This window comes from Sorex fumeus, unplaced genomic scaffold (genome assembly GCF_029834395.1).
Source record: "Sorex fumeus unplaced genomic scaffold, SorFum_2.1 ptg000213l, whole genome shotgun sequence".
Taxonomy (NCBI): Eukaryota; Metazoa; Chordata; class Mammalia; order Eulipotyphla; family Soricidae; genus Sorex; species Sorex fumeus.
Window position 1 is genome coordinate 2,474,197 of NW_026606270.1, and position 20,531 is coordinate 2,494,727.

Below are 20,531 nucleotides of genomic sequence, written 5' to 3' on the forward strand. Positions count from 1 at the left end.
CATTGAGTTCTACCCTTTAAACGAGTGTGTTTTAATGCAGGTTTAATTATTCTTCAATAAAGCTCATTTAGAGAAACTCACCTAGCACAAGTCTGTCTCTGGAAATGCCCCGGGCTCCTGGCAGTGCTTGGGGACCATTTGTGCTGCATATGGGATTCTAACCATGGCCAGCTGCCTACGAGGCGAGTGCCTTAACCCTGTATTATTGCTCTAGTCCAATATAGGATTTGGGGGGGCATGGGGTGCTCCCAAGAAGTGCTCAGGAGACCCGGGGCTTCACTGGCAGTTTTTGGCCAACCAGGTTGATGGTTCGATGTAGGGGTCCCAGGATAGAATGCTGATTGGACTCCGTGGTCCAGGGATGACCTGGGCCATCCCAGCAGTGCTGGGATCTATAGGTGGTGAGACTTGGGGACCACATGGTGCTGGGGATGGAACCCTAACTGGGCATACTCTCTCCTGACAACAGAAGTGTGGTTACACTAAACAGATCATTGTTTGAGTTTGTTTTTGTTTGGGGGCCACTTCCGGTGGTGTTCAGAGGTTACGCCTGGCTCTGTTAAGGATCACTCCTGGCAGGTTTGGGGAACCATCGGGGATGCCGGGGATTGAACCCAGGTAGGTTGCTGGCAAGGCAAGTGTCCTACCCGCTGAACTATCATATCACGTCAGCCCCTAAACATACCATTTTGACCTGCATTTTTTTCTCTTGTTTGCTTATGAAATATGTATGCATAAAATTATAACAATCCAAACAACATGAATGGAAAAAGTCAAGCTGCCTGCATCCACCATCTCTCACGCTCCCCCGACACAATCCCAATAAAGAGTTTGGGAGGAATATTTTAGCAACCCACGTTCACACCTGCATCAAAGCAGACACATGCCTAAATGTTGATTTGCAAAAAGTTGAGCCAAAGACAACCATGCATTTTTCGACCTATTTCATCCTTTCAAATCACTGCTTAGTATTTTATAGTAGAAGCCTATTAATTTGTTTAATCAGTTCCTTTTTGGATTGTGCCCAATACTACAAGGAAAAATTACTTGCAAGCAGGGAAATAGTCTAGGGGTTAAGGTGCTAGCCTTACACTTTGCACCTTAAAGTGCTTGCCTTGCACCTTTGCTGACCCTGGTGCAAATCCATACATCACATTCAGTTCCCCCACGCATCACATTCAGTTCCCTCACACATCACATTCAGTTCCCCCATGCATCACATCCAGTTCCCTCACATATCACATCCAATTCTCCCACACATCACATCCAGTTCCCCCACACATCACATTCACTTCCCCCACGCATCACATTCAGTTCCCCCATGCATCACACCCAGTTCCCCCACGCATCACACCCAGTTCCCCCACAATTCATATTCAGTTCCCCCACGCATCACATCCAGTTCCCCCACGCATCACATTCAGTTCCCCCACACATCACATCCAGTTCCCCCACACATCACATTCAGTTCCCCCACACATCACATGCAGTTCCCCCACGCATCACATTCAGTTCCCCCACACATCACATGCAGTTCCCCGTCACAGAACACAGAGCCAGGAGTGATCCCTGAGCACAGAGTCAGGAAAAAACCCTGAGCACCATCAGGTGTAGCCCACCCACAAAAAACCTTTCCGAGCATTATAAAATATCTTAGTTGGGGCTGGAGCGATAGCACAGCAGGTAGGGCATTTGCCTTACACGTGGCCAACCCGGGTTCGATTCCCAGCATCCCATATGGTCCCTCAAGCACCGCCAGGAGTAGTTCTGAGTGCATGAGCCAGGAGGAACCCCTGTGCATCGCCGGGTGTGACCCAAAAAGCAAATAAATAAATGAATAAATAAAATACCTTAGTCTCATTTTCATGCCACTTCATCATCATTCGATTATCTTTACACAACTGTAATATTAACATATATATGTATACATATCATTATGCACAATGTATTGAAGCAGATGAAAAGTTTCTGGCTCTTCACAAGCCCTTCTTGAGCATGCATGGCCATCCCTGGGCCCTGTGTGTTTGAGTCCAGTTATTTCCTGAGATCAGTTTTTAGATGTGTAGTAACTAAGTCCAGGAGGGTGTCACCCGTGAGGTCTCGGCACTTCCGACCCCCAGCCCCTATGTGACTCTGCCCCCAGCAGCCGCTGTGCCGGCCTGTTCCTACTGACTTTTGTCTTACCACAGCCGCAGGGACGCATCTGAGTCCTCTCACCAAATGTGTGTGCTGGAGGCGCTTTTGTTAACAGCTGGCCCAGAGCCAGAAATCCTGGCTTCAGGGTCCTGTCCCTCCCCATCCCGTGATCTGACCCTGAGCAGGCATGTTGGGTCATTGCGCCCAAGGGGTGAGCCTCATCTGCCCAGGACAGGCTGGGGCCTGAGGCGGTTCTGGAGGGGCCCCGTGGCATGCTGGGATCATGCTCTGCTGCTGGAACAGAGCACTATGGAGTGAGCCACCCATCCCAGAAGGAGAACAAGCAGACCCTGGCCACATGCAGGGCATTCTTGGCTTCTCACGGACTGCCTGAGAGCTTTTCCCACCCTGGTCTTTGCAGCCAAGCAGAGGGCACAGGGGCTGTGTCCCCCACCCCCACCCCACCCCCTGACTTTCCCACCTTACCTCCGCTTCCCGTCACAGGAGCTGCTGGGGTCTGCATCTGGGGTCATTTCTCTGGGCCTTGTCGTTGTAGGTATGTGTCTGACGCTGTCACCGGCATGACCATTGTCATCATCTTGTTTTTCTTCCCGTCCCAAAGGCCCTCTCTCAAGTGGTGGTTTGACCTCAAAGGTAAGGTGGGGGGCTGGAGCGATAGCACAGCAGGGAGGGCGTTTGCCTTGCACACGGCCGACCCGGGTTCGATTCCCAGCATCCCATAGGGTCCCCCGAGCACCGCCAGGAGTCATTCCTCAGTGCAGAGCCAGGAGTAACCCCTGAGCATCGCCAGGTGTGACCCAAAAAGAAAAAAAAAGGATAAGGTGGGTGCTCGGGGCTCCGAGAACCATGGCCACTGCCCTGCCCACAGCCCCGCCCACAGACCCTGGCCCGTGTCCCTGGCCCAGGCTGAGAAAGGCCTGAGGTGGCAGGACGGCTGCCCAGACCTGGAGCCCAGATCCAGCTGGCTGGCTGCTCTGGTATCGCCCGCGGGAGAAGAACTTTCACATTTTGGGGGGGTTGGCAGGGGGTGAGGCATTGCCCAGAAGTGCTCAGAGGCTGCACCCAGCTCTGTGCTTGGGGGTCTCTTAGTGGTGCCGGGGGAGGCGTCTGCAGAGCTGGGGACCAACCCGGAGGGCTGCAACGAGGCCAGCACCTTCGCTCCTCTCCTCTCTTTCTGTCCTAACCTTCCCGTTTGGATGCCGCCAAAAAGCATCACAAGAAAACCCATTCGTGATACTTAAGAAGCTTCTGTGCAATTCAAACCTCGGGAGCCAGAAATAGAGTCTTCAGGCCTTCAATAAAACTGTGCTCACAGGGGCTGGAGCGATAGTGGGTAGGGCGTTTGCCTTGCACACGGCCGACCCGGGTTCGATTCCCAGCATCCCATATGGTCCCCCAAGCACCGCCAGGAGTAATTCCTGAGTGCAGAGCCAGGAAGAACTGCTGAGCATAGTCAGGTGTGACCCTCCCCCCCAAAAAAGTGCTCACAGCAGTCCTCATCCGGCTTCGAACTGCCCCTCAAAATCTTGATTTTGCCTCCAAGCCCCGAATACTTCCGGCGTGATCCTTGATGGCACCTTGGGGCAGGAAGGAGGCAGGGGTGCAGCAAGAAACAGGAAGGACTTTCCCCACACACACGCACACCCCGCCCCACACCCCTGCTCTCAGGTTCAGCTGCAGAACCTCAGTGACGCCCCCAACCCGAATAGCCCTGCGTGACCCAGAGATTGCTTGGGGGTAACCCAGCAAGAGTGCCAAGGAAGTGCCCCTGGCCTTGTGACACCTCATGATCCCCGTGTCCTGGCCCAGGGTCCCTGGGAGCAGGTGGAATGTCTCGGGGGAGCGGGTGGAGATGCTTCCAGGTCCTTCCCCAGGAGTGGTGAGGCAGGAACAGATGGAGGAGGAGGTGCGGGCTGAAGGCTCTCGGGCCCCCCGGCTCCCCTCCTTGGCCCCTTAGACCTCGCCGCTGGCTCTCAGCTCCCTACATGCTGCTGCCCCGGGGACCTCTGTAGACCCCCAAAGCCTCCTCTCCTCTCAGAGGCCCCCTCCTTCGGGATCCCTCCCTTTTGGTGGGAACGTCCAGCCTCCTCTCACCCTCCTGCTCACGGCTCCCCGGTGGGGGAGTGTCTGGTGCCCACCAGCACAGTTCACCCCGTGTCACCAGGGAGACAGTGCAGAGGGCACGGGGGGTGGTGGTCCTGTGTGTGGGAATCTGGCAGGTGGGTGCCCTGAGGGAGAGGCAGCTGTGGTCAGCAAAGGGGACAGAGGGACTTGGGGTCCCATTGCCCCTTCCAGACCCCGCCTGCCTCTTTATTATTATTATTAATTATTTTATTGAATCACCGTGAGCTACAATTTTCATATTTGAGTTTCAGTCATCCCTGTCCCTGTCCCTGTCTTCCCATTGTTCATCGATTCACTCGAGCGGACCCAGTAACTCTCCACTGTGACACTTGTTACTGTGTTTGGCATATCAAATGCATCACGGGGAGCTTGCCAGGCTTTGCCGTGCGGGTGAGATACTCTTGGTAGCTTGCAGGGCTCTCTGAGAGGGGCAGAGGAATCGAACCTGGGTCAGCCAGGTCGGCCCTGTGCAAGGCAAACACCCTACTGCTGTGCTATCGCTCCAGCCCAGTTTCAGTCATACCATGATCGGACCCCCATCCCTCCACCAGTGCACATTCCCCACCACCAATGTCCCCAGTCTACCCCCCCTTTCCAACCCTCCCTCTGCTTCCATGGCAGACAATTTCCCCCATACTCTCTCTCTACTTTTGGGCATGATGGTTTGTAAGATACTGGGACACAGATGCTGAGTAGCTTTCACGTTTGGTCCTTTATCTACTTCATCTCCCATCCCGACTGATTTCTCCAACCATCATTGTCTTAGTGATCCCAGCCGCCTTCTCCCCCAGCTCAGGGGACAGGCTTCCAACTATGGGGCAGTATTCCTGGCCCTTCTCTCTACTGTCCTTGGATGTCAGTCTCATATTAAGTAAAAGTAAAGTAAAGGCCCTCCCGTTGATCGTCGATTTGCTCGAGCGGGCCCAGTAACGTCTCCATTGGAGACTTTGTTGTTACTGTGTCTGGCATATCGAATACTCTCGGTAGCTTGCCGGGCTTTCCGAGAGGGGCGGAGGAATCGAACTCGGGTCGGCCGTGTTGGCCGCTTGTAAGGCGAACGCCCTACCAGCTGTGCTATATTCCGCAAATGAATAATTTCATGTGCAGTTCCTTCTATGTCCGTCCCTCTCTTTCTGACTCATCTCACTTAGCATGGCACTCTCCATGATCATCCACTTCATCTTCCCTAATAGCTGCATAGTACTCCATTGTGTAGATGTACCAAAGTTTCTTTAACCAGTCATCTGTTCTCGGGCACTCAGGTTGTTTCCAGATTCTGGCTATTGTGAACAGTGCCACAATGAACATACAGGTGCAGATGTCATTTCTACGCTGCTTTTGCACCCTCGAGATATATTCCCAGAAGTAGTATTGCTGGGTCATATGGAAGCTCAGTTTCTAGTTTTTGAAGGAATGCCCATATTGTTTTCCAAAAAGGCTGGACCAGTCGGCATTCCCACCAACAGTGAAAGGGCATCCTTTTCCCCCCACATCCGTGCCAGCACTGGTTGCTTTTGTTCTTTTGAATGTATGCCAGTCTCTGTGGTGTGAGACGTTATCCCATTGTTGTTTTGAGTTGCATCTCCCTGATGATTAGCGATGTGGAGATTTTTTCATGTGCTTGATGGCCAATTGTATTTCTTTCTTTTTTTTTTCTTTTTGGGTCACACCTGGCAATGCTCAGGAGTTTCTCCTAGCTCTGCACTCAGGAATTACTCCTGGCGATGCTCAGGGGACCCTATGGGATGCTGGGAATCAAACCCAGGTCGGTCGCGTGCAGGGCAAACGCCCTACCCGCTGTGCTATAGCTCCAGCCCCTTGTATTTCTTTTTTAAGGAAGCTTCTGTTCATTTCTTCTCCCCATGTTTTGATGGGGTTGGAGGTTTTTTTTTTCTTTTCTTGCACAATTCTACTAGTGTCTTGTATATCCTGGATATATTAGATGGCTATTGGGTACCTGGCTGCCTCTTCAATGAAATACAGTTTTCTCGTGGAATTCTGCACCCCCTGAACCACCCCTTCCCCATCTCCAGGTGTCCCCGCGGTTCTAGCCCCTAGCGCTGTGTTCTGCCTCCCCATCAGAAGCTCGTGCTCTGTGGAGCTGTAGGATGTGGGCAGAGATGGGAAGGAGCAATGGGGATCAACGCCAGGAGCTAGGGGAGCCCTCGGTGTGGACACTGCAGGGCCGGGCACGGGGTGGAACCTCCTGCTCCCCCTCCTGCCTGCCCCGCCTCGGCTGCCGAGGGGACACTCACATCAGGGACCTTTCCCTGCCCACCAGAGTCCCTGGGCTAATTGTCTGCCATAGAGGCAGGATAAGGACTGGGATGTGTGTGTGGGGGGGGGATGGGGGGATACAGGGTGGGAAACTGGGGACATTGGTGGTGGAGAATGTGCACTGGTGGAGGGATGGGTGTTCCATCATTGCACGGCTGAATCTCAAACATGAAAGCTTGTAACTGTGTCTCATGGTGATACTGTAGCACTGTAGCACTGTTCTCCCATTGTTCATGGATTTGCTTAAGCGGGCCCAGTAATGTTTCCATTTTGAGACTTCTTGTTACTGTGCTTGGCATATTTAATATATCACGGGGAGCTTACCAGGCTTTGCCGAGTGGGTGAGATACTCTCAGTAGCTTGCCGGGCTCTCCGAGAGAGGCAGAGAAATTGAACCCGGCTCGTCCAGGCTGACTGCGCGCAAGGCAAATGCCCTACCCCTGTGCTATCTCTCCAGCCCATGGTGATCTGTCACTGTCACTGTCCTCCCGTTGTTCATTGATTTGCTCGAGCGGGCCCAGTAACATCTCCATTGTGAGACTTGTTACTGTGTTTGGCATATTGAATACGTCATGGGTAGCTTGCCAGGCTTTGCCGTGCGGGCGAGATACACTCAGTAGCTTGCCGGGCTTTCTGAGAGGGACAGAGGAATCGAACTGGAGTCGGCCAGGTCAGCCGCGTACAAGGCAAATGCCCTACCTACTGTGCTATCACTCCAGCCCCACATGGTGATACAATTAAAAAAAAAAGGGTATTGTGGAGTTCATGCCCAATTCACTCAGCTTAATCAATGGCTGAACAAATAGCAGTGCTCCTATATTATTTTAAAGGAAAAAAAAAAACAGTTCCTGGGCAAGCAGGGCCAGACATGGAGGCACCCTGCAGGCCCCCCAGAACAGCCCCCACCTGTCCTCACGGCCCGCTGGGTGCTCAGGTCAAGGCAGGCCATGAGGGGCGGTCTGGGACTGAGCTCCTGCCTCAGCCCTCCCCCCAGGGAGATGGACTCCTCCGTGAGTGCTCGCAGACCAGAACGGGTCACGCTCACTCCCAGATCTGTCCCCGAGAATCCAGTTGCCCCGAGGCTGGGGCCCTCTCTGTCCCCCCCGCCCCACCTACCGCCTCTCCCCTTCTTCCTGGCGGGACCGTTCCCTCCTGTCCCGGAGGTGGAGAGACCCACACCAGGGGGCTGCCCAGAGCCTCGAGGGTGTCTCCACTGTGGACCTGGGAAAGGATTCGCGTTTTTGCTTGTTTTTGTTGGAGAGGGGGCACACCCGGCAGTGCTCAGGGCTTACTCCTGGCTCTGCTCTCAGGGATCACTCCCGGCGGTGCTTGGGGGACCCGATGGGATGCCGGGGATCGAACCCTGGCTGGCCGTGCTGCGCTATGGCTCCACCCCCAAACGATTTGCTTTCGGAGGGAGCGGGGACCCCCCGTGGGGTGTTCCCCAAAGCCTGGGAGCCAAACTGCGGGTCCCTGGGGAGCCCCACTAGGAGCCTTCTGGCCCCCAGTGCTGAATCCCCTGCCCCTGCAGCCCCCAGTGCCGAGACGCCGCCGCTGCTGACGTGGAGGAAGGCCCAGGAGACGGTGCCCTGGAACATCATCCTCCTGCTGGGCGGGGGCTTCGCCATGGCCAAGGCCTGCGAGGTGAGCGGGACGGGCAGTGGCCGGGTCGCCTGTAGGATAATGTTGGTTTGCCCTTCGCCGCAGGGTTGGGATTTGAGCGCCTTCGGCTCATCCTTCTCAGCTCTGCCTCCGATGGGAGCTGGGTCAGGGAGGCTTCCAGAAGGGAGTGACCAGGGGGGGCGTGCAGGTACCGTGCAGACCACTGGGTGGGAGGCGCCAGGCTTCTACCTCAGAGCTGCTGCCTCAGTTTCCTCTCAGTGGGTGGGGCCCACCTCACAGACTTGTTTCACTGGGTCTTTTTGTGGATTTTTCTGGGGTGTGTGTGTGTATGTGTGTGTGAGAGAGAGAGACAGAGACAGACGGAGACAGAGAGACAGAGAAACAGAGACAGAGAGAGACCTAGTTGTGCTCAGGGATCACTCCTGGCAGAGCGTCAGACCTCCTTCGGGACACTGAGGCTTGAACCCGGTCAGCTGCGAGCAGGGCCAGCCCTTCCCTGTGTCCTGAGGCCTGGGCCCAGTTTTCGGGTCCCATAGGCCCCTATGTGGGCAGCCTCAGCACAGGTCACCCCTGCCTGGCCAGGGGTGAAAGGTCACGGACTTGGCGCCTGACTGGCCGGGGGTGAAGGAGGAGATGGAGGTTCCGTCCTCTGGAAACCCCCAGACCGAAAAGGCACCATTTACCGCAGACCGAGGACAAGCCCCGCACCCCAGTGGCTTTAGGAACTGGGGGTGGCCAGGCCAGGCCCCGGGGTGGGGGCTGGTGAGGGCGGAGATCGCCGGGAGGCCAGGCTGGTGGCCATCCCAGGGCTGGGAGTGGGCCAGGGCTTCTGGGCAACAAGGGTACAGTGTCCAGCCGAGGGGGCAGCATCCTCACTGCACAGCCCATCCACCGCCAGCCCCGGTCCTCTGGGTCCTGACAGTGTCTGGGGGCTCCAGGTGGCAGCGCACCCCAAGGTCACTGCGGTGCCCAGGCAGCTTCCTGGGGCCCTCCTGCCCCCCAAAGCCCCTTCCTGCTGTCCCGGCTTCACACTGACTTAGATGGAGCCTGAAGGTTCTCTTGGCTCAGACTGGCTCGGCACATTTTCCTGTCACCTCCTACCGTCCCCTGCCCTGCTGGCCCCTTCATGTCACCCCGTCCACACCGGACCCTTGGCTGCCCCAGAGCTCAGCGCTCTCCTCTTGCTCCTGCTCGTCCCTGAGCCCTCCCTGTCCTCACCCTTCAGGACTCACCTCCAAGGTCACCTCCTCCAAGAAGCCCTCCCAGGAGACTCTCTTTCTGTGACTCATGCAGTGCTAGGGGCGGAACCCGGGGTTCCCAGGTACAAACCAAGCACTACAGCTTCTAAGTCCCCCCCCTCCACCCCATGCCACCCAGCTCTTTGCTTCCCCCAGTACCTCTCCCACCCCAATTATCCCATTCATCTCTTCCGGTTCCTCCTACTAGAATGACTGCCCCTGAGGGCAGGGGCCAGCCCTGCCTTCCCCATCCTGGTGAGGGGGAGTCTCACGAGGTGGGGGTCCCTGCCAGAGTGCAGGTGCAAACATGACCAGCAGAGGGCGGAAGCGTGCGGGACCGCAGGCGGCTCGCTGGTGGGGGCGGAGCCACGGCGCCTCCCTCCTGCTTGGATTCCCCAGGGCAGGGGGAGAGTCTGGACGGGAAACTCGTGAAATTAGCATGAACCCCACCCCCACCCCCAAGGCCAGTCCCTCCTCATCCCTCATTTCCTGCCGGCTGGAGACCAGAGTTGTCATTTTGTTCCTGTCATCATTGTTCTTAAGTTACTGGGTTTTTCATTTGTTTGGGGGGGCAAACCCTGGAAGCCCCCAGGAACTACCTCTGGCAGTTCTGGGGTGGGGGAACCACGCGGTGCTGGGTCTGCACGCGGACCTTCACACACACACACACACACACACACACACACACACACACACACACACTCACATGCGCGTACACACACACACATGCACACACGCATACACATTCACACACATGCACGCAGACTCTGCAACATCTCCCTGGGTCTGTTTTATTGGTTGGGAGAATTAGGTTACACCTGGCAGTCACAGGGATTACACCTCCCGGTGCTGTGCTAAGTGGTCATTTCTGGAAGTGCCTGGGGGACCACAGCCCTGGGACCTTGGTCAGCCTCATGAAAGGCGAGCACCTTAACCCTGGCGCCCTTCTCTCTCTCTCTCTCTCTCTCTCTCTCTCTCTCTCTCTCTCTCTCTCTCTCTCTCTCTCTCTCTTTCTCCTCTCTCTCTCTCTCTTGCTCTCTCTCTCTCTTTCTCTGTCTCTCTCTCCCTCCCTCTCTCTCTCTTCGCCCCCCCCCTTTCTTTTTTTCGGGGGACCACACTGGTGATGCTCAGAGCTCACTCCTGGCTGGCTCTGCACTCAGGGATCACTCCTGGCGGTGCTTAGGGAACCGTATGGGATGCTGGGGATCGAACCCAGGTCGGCCACGTGCAAGGCAAATGCCCTCCCTGCTGTGCTGTCGCTCTGGTTCAGTATTTTCATTTTATTATTCCATTAGGCAGACTGATAACATTATTACGGACCCAATTCTGAGCTTAAATTCCATTGCCATTTCACTTATTTGGGTGAATCTCAACCTCTTTGTGCCTCGGTTTCTCCAACTGTGAGTGTCATTATACTGTTTTCCACTCAGTGTTGTCACAAAGGCGAGATATATTCATCTTAGCAAAGACGTTTGTAACATGCTCAGACAGAATGTATTATATGACACATTATTAGCTATTTGTTAAATGAAGTAATTAATAACAAATCAGTCGCAGCACTTCCTGGGCTCAGAAACTGTCTTTATGTCTAATCATTAAATCTACCGCAATCCCTTGAAGAAATCACAGGACAGGGCCAGGGAGGTAGTTGAAGTGGTGAGCACAAGGCTAGCATGTGGGAGGCCCTGAGTTCAGTTCCTAGCATTGCGTGCCCCCTGAGCACTGTTGGGTGCAGTCCATAAAAAGAAATAGTACTGGAACAGAGACGTGCATTAATTTGCCCCAGGTCACACAGCATGGTAGCAATACAGTGGTTTGAACGCACACACATTTTTTTTTCTTCTTTCCTTTAACCAACTGTGCTGGCTCTCTCTACCTCGGAATTCCCACGGGTCATTTTCTGTGAGATTGGACCCTAAACACTGAAGTTGTTGTTCCTTGGAAAAGGTATCAAGAAGAAAGAACCCTTTGAGCCAGCAAGGAGGTGGGATGGGGGGGGCAGCATTCCCTCAGCTCAGCCCCGCCCCATCCTGTGTCTGGCCTCAGGCACCTCCGGGCACCCCTGGGTGCCATAAGGAACTCAGTTTGACTAGCGGGACACGGCCATGGGTGTCACACCTCAGCTTTGGCCTGGCTTCTCCAAGCACTTTGTAAACGCGTTCATTCTCCCAGCGTGACCTGCCTCCGGGACAGCAGCTATAATACCCCCCTTAGAGATGAGGAAACTGAGGCCCAGAGCAGGTGAGTGACCTGTCAGGGGTGACCCAGTGGGAAGGACAATGTGGGGAACATGTGGAGTCTTCTCTCCTCCCCCTCAGCCAGTGCTGAGCCCTTGGAATGTGTGTGTGTATGTGTGCGTATGTGCGTATGTGTGTTTATGTGTATATGTGTGTATGTGTGTTATATGTGTATATGTATATATGTGTGTATGTGTGCATTTGTGTGTATGTATGTGTGTATGTGTTTATGTATGTATATGTGTGTATGTGCGTATGTGCATATGTGTGTTTGTGTATGTGTGTATGTGTATATGTGTGCATGTGTGCATGTTTGTATGTGTGCTTATGTATGTATGTGTGCATGGGTGTGTTTATGTATGTGTTTATATGTGTATGAGCATATATGTGTATGTGTGTATGTGTGTGTTTATGTATGTGTTTATATGTGCATGAGCATATGTGTGTATGTGTGTGCATATGTGTATGTGTATATGTGCATGTGTGTGTTTATTTGTGTGCGTATGTATGTGTTTATATGTGTATGTGTGTATATGTGTGCATGTTTGCATGTGTGTATGTGTGTTTATGTATGTGTGTATGTGTGCATGTATGTGTTTATGTATATGTGTGTATGAGCATATGTGTGTATGTGTGTATGTGTACGTGTGTGTTTATGTATATGTGTATGTGTGTATGTGCATATGTGTGTATGTGTGTACGTGTTTGTGTGTATATGTGTGCATGTATGTGTGTTTATGTATGTGTGTATGTGTGCGTGTGTGTTTATGTATATGTGTATGTGCGCATGTGTGTATGTGTATATGTGTGCATGTGTGTTTATGTATGTGTGTTTATGTATATGTGTATGTGTGTATGTGCATATGTATGTATGTATATGTGTGCATGTGTGTATGTGTGCTTATGTATGTATGTGTGCATGGGTATGTTTATGTATGTGTTTATATGTGTATGAGCATATGTGTGTATGTGTGTATGTGTGTATGTGTGTGCATATGTGTATGTGTATATGTGCATGTGTGTGTTTATGTGTGTGCGTATGTATGTGTTTATGTATATGTGTATGTGTGTATGTGTGTATATGTGTGCATGTTTGCATGTGTGTATGTGTGTTTATGTATGTGTGTATGTGTGCATGTATGTGTTTATGTATATGTGTGTATGTGTGTATGAGCATATGTGTGCATGTGTGTAAGTGTGTATGTGTGTATGTGTACGTGTGTGTTTATGTATATGTGTATGTGTATGTGCATGTGCGTGTATGTGTGTATGTGTTTGTGTGTATATGTGTGCATGTATGTGTGTTTATGTATGTGTGTATGTGTGTGTGTTTATGTATATGTGTATGTGCGTATGTGTGTATGTGTATATGTGTGCATGTGTGTATGTATGCTTATGTATGTTTGTATGTGTGCATGTGTGTTTATGTATGTTATGTGTGTTTATGTATATGTGTGCATGTATGAATGTGAGTGTATGTGTGTATGTATGTGTTTATGTATGCGTGTGTATGTGTATATGTGAGTGTATGTGTGTTCATATATATGTGCGTATGTGTGTATGTGTGTGTGTGTGTGTGCATAGGGTGTGGGATGGGCTTCTGAGGAGAGGAAGCTTTCAGGACCTAAAGGAAAGGCCTTCGGAGATGCTCCACCCCCGGGAGCCCTAAAAGCTGGGACTCAGGAGCTTCCAGGCACCCACAGTCGGCCCCACGGCAGAGGCCCAGCTGAGACCCAGAGCAGTGCCAGCCGGGAGCTGGGCCGCAAGCTGGGCTTCTCAGGGCATTAACATTCCTGCTCCCCACCCCTGGCCTTTCAGGGCACGGCTGCCGGCCTCTGAGCCAGAGCTGCGGCTGACCTGGCTGAGGGGACCAGGCAGGGACGAGGAGCGCGGGGCCGTGGGGTGGGGGTGCATGGCCCCGTTTTCCCTGGCAGGGTTCCCTGGCCCATGGTAGGGGTGGGGCCCGGCTCAGCCCTGAGCCTCCCACCATCAGATGGAGAAGAAACGCCGGGACCTTCCAGGTTGCTTCTGTGGAAAGTGTTCGTGAGCATTTTTTTTTTAATTATAGGGTCTGTTTTTGAAATCATGTTATTTTTGTCAGACAAACAAAATCCAGAATCCGTGAGGACATTTTCAGTTCTATTAAGCAGACAAAGAAGATGTCAAGTTTTGCGGGTCAGCCAGAGAGTCTGGGCACCAGAGGATGCTGGGCAGATGGAGAGGTGTCCACTGACGTCCACTTGATTCTCAGTGGTGACCACTGACCAGCTTTGGCCAGGATCAAGGATCTGTGTTCTTGTGTCTGTGTTTTAAAAAGTGACCACAGGGTTGGAGTGATAGCACAGCGGGTAGGGCATTTGCGTTGCATGCAGCGACCCGGGTTCGATTCCCAGCATCCCATAGGGTCCTCTGAGCACTGCCAGGAGTAATTCCTGAGTGCAGAGCCAGGAGTAACCCCTGTGCATTGCCAGGTGTGACTCAAAAAGCAAAAAAAGAAAAAAAGTGACCTCCAGGAGGCTGGAGCAGTACTGCACAGCACCCTTAGGGGGCAGCATTGACACCCTCTGGGTGTGGTGCTCTACCGCATTGGGTGGCAGGCGGTGAAAGAGGATTCATAGATATTTATCCAGAGGGTAAATCATGGACCAGCCAATCCAGCCTGGGATGGAGCAGGAGGGACAGTCCCGCCTGTCCACGCCCTGTCCCGGGGGGAGCGGCAGTCAGCCCCAGCCTTGCTCTGTATTCAGTGCTCCTGTGACCGGCTGGTATTTCTAGCAGAGCTTGCTTGGGTGGAGACTCATATTCGTGCATACTCTGATGTGGAATTCAGTCTCTGGAGGGCCCGGGGAAAGTCACCGAAACTGCACAGGTCTCCCTAACACAGGGACACTTGTGTTTGCAGTCACCGGCTCCACGCGGCAATATGGTAACTTGTGCACAAGCATGACGGTGCAGAGTTGGGCTAGAAAGATCGGTCAGCAGGTCGGGAGCTTGCCTTGCACACAGCCAGCCCACGTCTGATCCTCAGCACCACACGGGGCCCATGGGAACCTGCCAGGAGTGGTCCTCGAGCAGAGTCACCGCTAGGTGCGGCCCCCAAGCATACCAACCCCCCCGCCCCAGGGTGTTAATGATGTCAGTGTGTCCTGCTAATCCTGTCACCGTCACAGTGACTGTGGATCGCAAGGGTCTTTATCGTGGGTGACCACGGCTGTGCTGTACAGACCCCTCGTGTAGCAAGTTTTGCATATTTAGTATCTAGTCGAAGCAGAGGAGCTTGCTAGCACAGACTCGCCCTCCATCTGGGAGCCGGTTTTGTACAGAGAGCGTGCAAACGTTGGCCGCTGGCCACCGGCCTGGGGAGACAGGGCACCAAGGGCCGGCTGGGCCTCTGCCAGTCGAGTCCCGGCCGAGGGGTACAGGCACGAAGTGCAATCTCTGGGCCTCGGCGCGGCAGGGTGTGGACGAGTGAGAGATGTCCACGGGTCCCGGCCTCCCGCGGGGCGTGCGAGGCCACGGCTTGCCTCCCCGCAGGAGTCGGGGCTGTCCACGTGGATGGGCGGACAGCTGCAGCCGCTGGAGGCCCTCCCGCCCTTGCTGGCCGTGCTGCTCATCACCGCCGTCATCGCCTTCTTCACCGAGTTCGCCAGCAACACGGCCACCATCATCATCTTCCTGCCGGTTCTGGCGGAGCTGGTGAGGCTGGGGTGAGGGGCGGCAGGGATGGGGGTCTGGGCGGGGCGAGGCGTGGTGGGGCGTGACGGGCGGAGGCGGGGCCAGGCCATAGGGGCGGGGCCAGGCCACAGGGGGCGGGGCCTGGTGAGGGTGGGGCGGAGCCTGACAGGGGTGGGGCAGATATGGGGTGGGTATGGCTGGGCGTGGCCTAAACGGGGCCTGGGCGGGGCGATGACTGGTGGGCGTGACAGGGGGCGTGGTCTAAGCGGATCTGGGCGGGGCCATGGCTGGTGGGCATGGCAGGGAGGAGGGGGCGGGGCGCAAGGAGGAGGGGGCGTCACTTAGGCTCTCAGTCCCTTCTCCCAGGGCCAAGCGCCACCTACCCTAGTCGCTGTCACGCGTCTCTCCCAAAGCACGTGGGTGGAGCGCTGGAGCGATAGTGCAGTGGGTAGGGCGCATCCCAGAGTGCACGGGGTGGGCAGGAGCACTGTTTCTTTAAAATCCATCTAGTTGGGGTTTTTTTTGGGGGGGGTTTTTTGTTTTTTTTGCTTCGAACTGAGTAAATATTTTTGAAAGGCACCGAATTCCTTCCGGGGGAGAGTTTTCTAGGACGCTGTAGGTTGTTGGATTTGGATTAAGCCGGAGCAGAGAACCAGGAGACGTCTAACGGGGGAGCCCAGGCGGCCCTGGGCCCTCTGCAGTACTGAGGTTGTGGGGTGACGGTTAGGACGTGGGGCTGCATTCCCGGCGTCCACCACTAGGTGCCGGCAGCGCCCTGTAAATGGTGACAGTCCTCAGTGTCTGCAGAAGGTGCCCTGCAGGAGAAGGGGGTCCCCAGCTGAGAAGCAGGGGGCTTGCTTCTCACAGTCCGGGGTAAGCTAGTCCCTCGAGAGCGGGTGACCCCACAGGCAGGGGGTGAGCTAGTCCTCGCCTTACCCACCGGGCTCCAGGGCCCAGAAAGAGAGCAAATCCCGTGCAGGTGCAGGTGTAACGTTAAATAAACCAAGCCCCAACCCCAGAGCCAAACCAGGAGCAGAGCAGAAAGAAGTGGAGATTGGGGCTAACTGGGCAGAGATGTGGGGTACAGAGGAGCAGGACATGCTGAGAGGTAACACACATCGCGTCCAGGCAGTGTCCTCTGCGCCTTACCTGTCTGCCCCCAAACCAATTAGCATAGGGGACCGCCAACAGCGTTCCACACGAAGTGAGTCAGAGGAGACCAAACCAAGGGCTTCCTCCATCTAAACTCAATCAATGGAGACTGAGCAACAGTATAGTGGGTAAGGGGCTGGCTTTGCATGCAGCCTACCTGACTTCGGTCCCCTGGACCCCCACGTGGTCCCCTGAGCACTGCCAGGAGTGACCCCTGGGCGCAGCACCCACCACCAGGTGTGGCCCCCAAATCAACAATCAAATGTTGCTCAAATTAAATCAGCGCAGCAAGGAGCTGCTTTGCATGCAGACAGCTGGGTGCCCCGCGCACTTATCTGAAACCCTTTGTTTCTATTTTTGAATTTATTTTCGCATCCACTGATGCCGGTGTCCCGCCCCCTCCCACCGAGAGACCCTTTTTGTTCTTTTTCAATGCCTGCTCCGTTACGGGTCCGGGGCTGTCGCATGCTTCAGATATCTTTACCAGTGGACATAACAGGTTGTGTCTGGACTTGCTGTTTTCTGAGGGAACTTTGATGCCAGCGTTTGTAAGAGTTTGTTCACTGAGGGTTTCTTTTGCGCCAGCCAAATCCTCCCAGGAAGGCGCTGTGCCATTACCCACTTCTACCAGCAGGGGGCGAGAGGAAGCGGTCCCAGTGTGGGGGGGCACTGACCGTCCCCCCAGGGACCACGCTAGTGAGAGGAGGGTCCTAGGAGGGGTCAGAGGGAGGACAGGCAGCAGGGACCAGTGACAGTCTTTGGTGGAGATGCTTGCAGGGGACACATTCTTCTCATCACCAAATTCCTAACCTTTCACACACAAGGTGGGGGTCTGAGTGGGTGGGAAGAAGCATCTGTGCTCTGCTTTCCCGCTGCTCTGGTAAAGCCCCCCCACCCAGGGGTGCGAACAGCGCCCCCTTCCATGACATGCCACAGAACTGATGGCTCCCACATAGCCCATGAGCTCGCTCGAAGTCCCTGAAATCCCGGAGGGAGCCCAGAGGGAGGTGCCCAGAGAGCAGCTGTGGATGCTTCGGAGAAGCACTGGAACGTAGATATGGGGACTGCGGGCTTCGGCAGTATGTCCCAGCCCCAGACTCCAGCACGGCAGGGTGGAGGCAGCCGCTCTGTGTGTGTGTGTGTGGGGGGGAAGCCCTGCGCGGGGGGGCACCCCAGCCCCTTCTCTGCGGTTCCCCTGAATGTCACTGACCGGATGTTCTTGGCTCTCTCCTTCCCTCCCTTCCTCCTGCCCCTGCCCGGTTCTGCTGCCTCTGCTCGGGTCTCTGATTTTTCCCCTCGTCTGCTGCTCTGGCTCTGTCGCTGGCCAACGGCTGTCCACGTGCTGATGGTCACTCTGGCTCCTGTCTCTCTCCTTCCTCCCTCCCTCCCTCCCTCCCTCCCTCCCTCCCTCCCTCTTTCTCTCCCTCTTTCCCTCCTCCTCTCTTCCCCTCTCTCCCCCTCCCTTCCTTTCTCCCTCCTTCCCACTCTCCCTTTCTATCTCCCTCTCTCTCCCTCCTTCCCTTTCTCTCTCCCTCCCTCTCTTTCCCTCTCTCTCCTTCTCCCTCCCTCTCTCTCCCTCTCTCCCTCTCCCCCTCCTCTTTTTCTTGGGGGGGCTCGCTCTCCCCCGCCCTCCTTCCCCAGGCCATCCGCCTGCGAGTGCACCCCCTGTATTTAATGATCCCCGGAACCGTCAGCTGCTCCTATGCCTTCATGCTCCCGGTGTCGACGCCCCCCAACTCCATCGCCTTTGCCTCTGGACACTTGATGGTCAAGGACATGGTGAGTCCGAGGGAGGGAGCTCCTCTCCCGCCCCGTTTCTCAACAGGCCACTTTGAGCTGGATGGAGACAGAACCTTCTAGCAGACACTCTGGGCCTTCTGAGGGGACACAGGAGGAAAGCCTTCCTCTGTGACCCCGCCCTTGGTGCTCCTGTCCCTGCGGGTTCTGCTCTGGGTGTGCAGACTCAGAGCCGGTGCTCCCCGAGGGCCTCCCCTGTTCCCACAAGTTCCCCAGAGCAGAGGCCCCGAATGGGGCAGGGGCAGCGGACCGGGACCTGCCCCCAGTTCAGAGTGCCTGTTAGCTGGTGGGGCCTTCTGGAGAAGGGCATTGGATGAGCAGAGGGTCTCTCCCCCTCTCTTCCTCTCTCTCTCTCCTCTCTCTCTTTTCTCTTCTCTCCTCTCTCTCTCTCTCTCTCTCTCTCTCTCTCTCTCTCTCTCTCTCTCTCTCTCTCTCTCTCTCTCTCTCTCTCTCTCTTCCATAAGGTATATCTCTGTGTCACATCTCTGGGCCCCAGGTAGATGGGGTTGGGGGATAGATGAGGGTTTCCAAGCAGTACTCGGGCCCTCGGGGTCTACTCTCCACAGCAGTCAGACTGCCAGTCGTGGTGGTGGAGTGTGAGGGTCCGAGATGCAGTGGCAGAGCCCAGGAGATCACGGGGGGGGGGGGGGGGGGGACTTGGAGCACTCAGGGGTGCCCGGCCGGCCTGAGTGAGGCACAGCCTCGCCAGCAGGGGGCAGCAGTGCAGCGCAGGGACAGGGAGTGGAGTGGGGAGTGGCGGGGATGGGGGGGGGGGGGTGAGGGCACAGTGTTCTTAGACAAGCTAACTTCCTGAGAGACCCCCAGAGAGGGGACCAGACCCCCTGGAGCTGAAAGGCTGACCAGGCAGAGGGGCCACAGCCCAGGGGTGTGACCTGGGGGCACAGGGACATGGGAGGTGACACTCACAGCCTCCCAGGGTTGGTGTGTCCCCCAGAGTCCCCAAACCGAGGTCAACATCCCCGAGCCTGCAGACTTATTGGGATGCACTCGAGACCCACAACTCACACATCCCTTTCACGGGTCACCGTGGCTGTTGGGACCCAGAGACACCCCCCCCTCCCCGGTCTCCTGCACCCGGAGCGTGGCACTGCCGTGGGTCAGTGGGGCCAGAGCTGATGAGGGGAGGGGGCAGTTCTGGCCTCCCTGACCATCCTGGGGCCTCCGGGGCCACCCCTGGAGGCGTTGGGGGGCCCGTGTGGCGCTGACAGCAGACATGAGGGAGGTGGCCTGTATGATGCCTTCTTTAAGCCCCTCGGAGCTCTCCAACCCCTGGTTATTGTTATTTAACAAGTTTACTTAAAAAAAAAACTCCACTGAGATCACTGGAAAAGTTTTACATGTGTCTGGCCGTGGGAAGCGGGAATTCCTTCCCCAGATGGCGAGTCTGAAGCAAGGCAAAGGGGCCCGCAGAGTCACTGGCCGCCCTGGCGGTGGCACAGGCTGAGACTCAGAGACCAAAAGGGCTGTTGGGAGGGAGGGGGCCGGCCAAGGCCAGCAGGAGGGATGGCTCCCCTCTGCATGGACACAGTACCAGGAGTCACCAACTGCAAGTGTGCGAGTGAGGCTGGAGGGTCTGTCCCAGGCAGACCCTCAGGCCGAAGGAAAGTTTGGCTGAAAGTGCAAGAACGGACGTGTGTGTGTGCGTGTGCGTGCGTGCATGCATGCATGGATGTGTGCATGTGTATGTGTCTTTATGTGTGAGTATATATATATATATATACACACACATACACACTCACACATAACAAGTGTGTGCATATTTGTGCACGTGTGTGAGTGCATGTGGGGTGTCTATGCCTGAGTGTGTCTGTACACGCGTGAGTGTGCATGTGAATATAGACATGCATGCATCTGTGTGTACTGTAGGTGTATGCCACACGTCTTAAGTGTGCATGCACGTGTGTGTGTGTCCGTGCATCTGTGTGCATGTGAATCCGTGCCGTGGGGGTTCAGGATCCGTGGAGGCCGGGGCCACGTCTGCCCGCGGTCACTGCGGTTCCGTTGCAGATGCGCACGGGCTTCCTGATGAACATGATGGGGGTGCTGCTGCTCACCTTGGCCATCAACACCTGGGGACAGGCCATCTTCAACCTGGGCACCTTCCCCGACTGGGCCGACAGCCACTGGGCCAACGCCACGGCACTGCCCTCCGTCACAGCCAACGGCACTTTTCGGACCCTGTGAGTCCCCCGGGGGGACCCCTGTGGACGCTTCCCCACCCAGAAGACCC

General features: G+C 55.4%; 1 protein-coding gene across 1 annotated transcript in view; it reads left to right on the top strand.

Moving 5' to 3' along the window:
• Positions 1-20,531, top strand: part of SLC13A3 (solute carrier family 13 member 3) — an 80,355-nt gene extending 59,824 nt beyond the window's left edge. Inside the window, exons 9-13 of the mRNA XM_056108427.1 lie at positions 2,693-2,790; positions 8,090-8,202; positions 15,191-15,352; positions 18,125-18,262; positions 20,309-20,531. Of these exons, the coding sequence (XP_055964402.1) occupies positions 2,693-2,790; positions 8,090-8,202; positions 15,191-15,352; positions 18,125-18,262; positions 20,309-20,485 (688 nt within the window). The 3' untranslated portion in view covers positions 20,486-20,531. The remainder of the gene's footprint in view (positions 1-2,692; positions 2,791-8,089; positions 8,203-15,190; positions 15,353-18,124; positions 18,263-20,308) is intronic.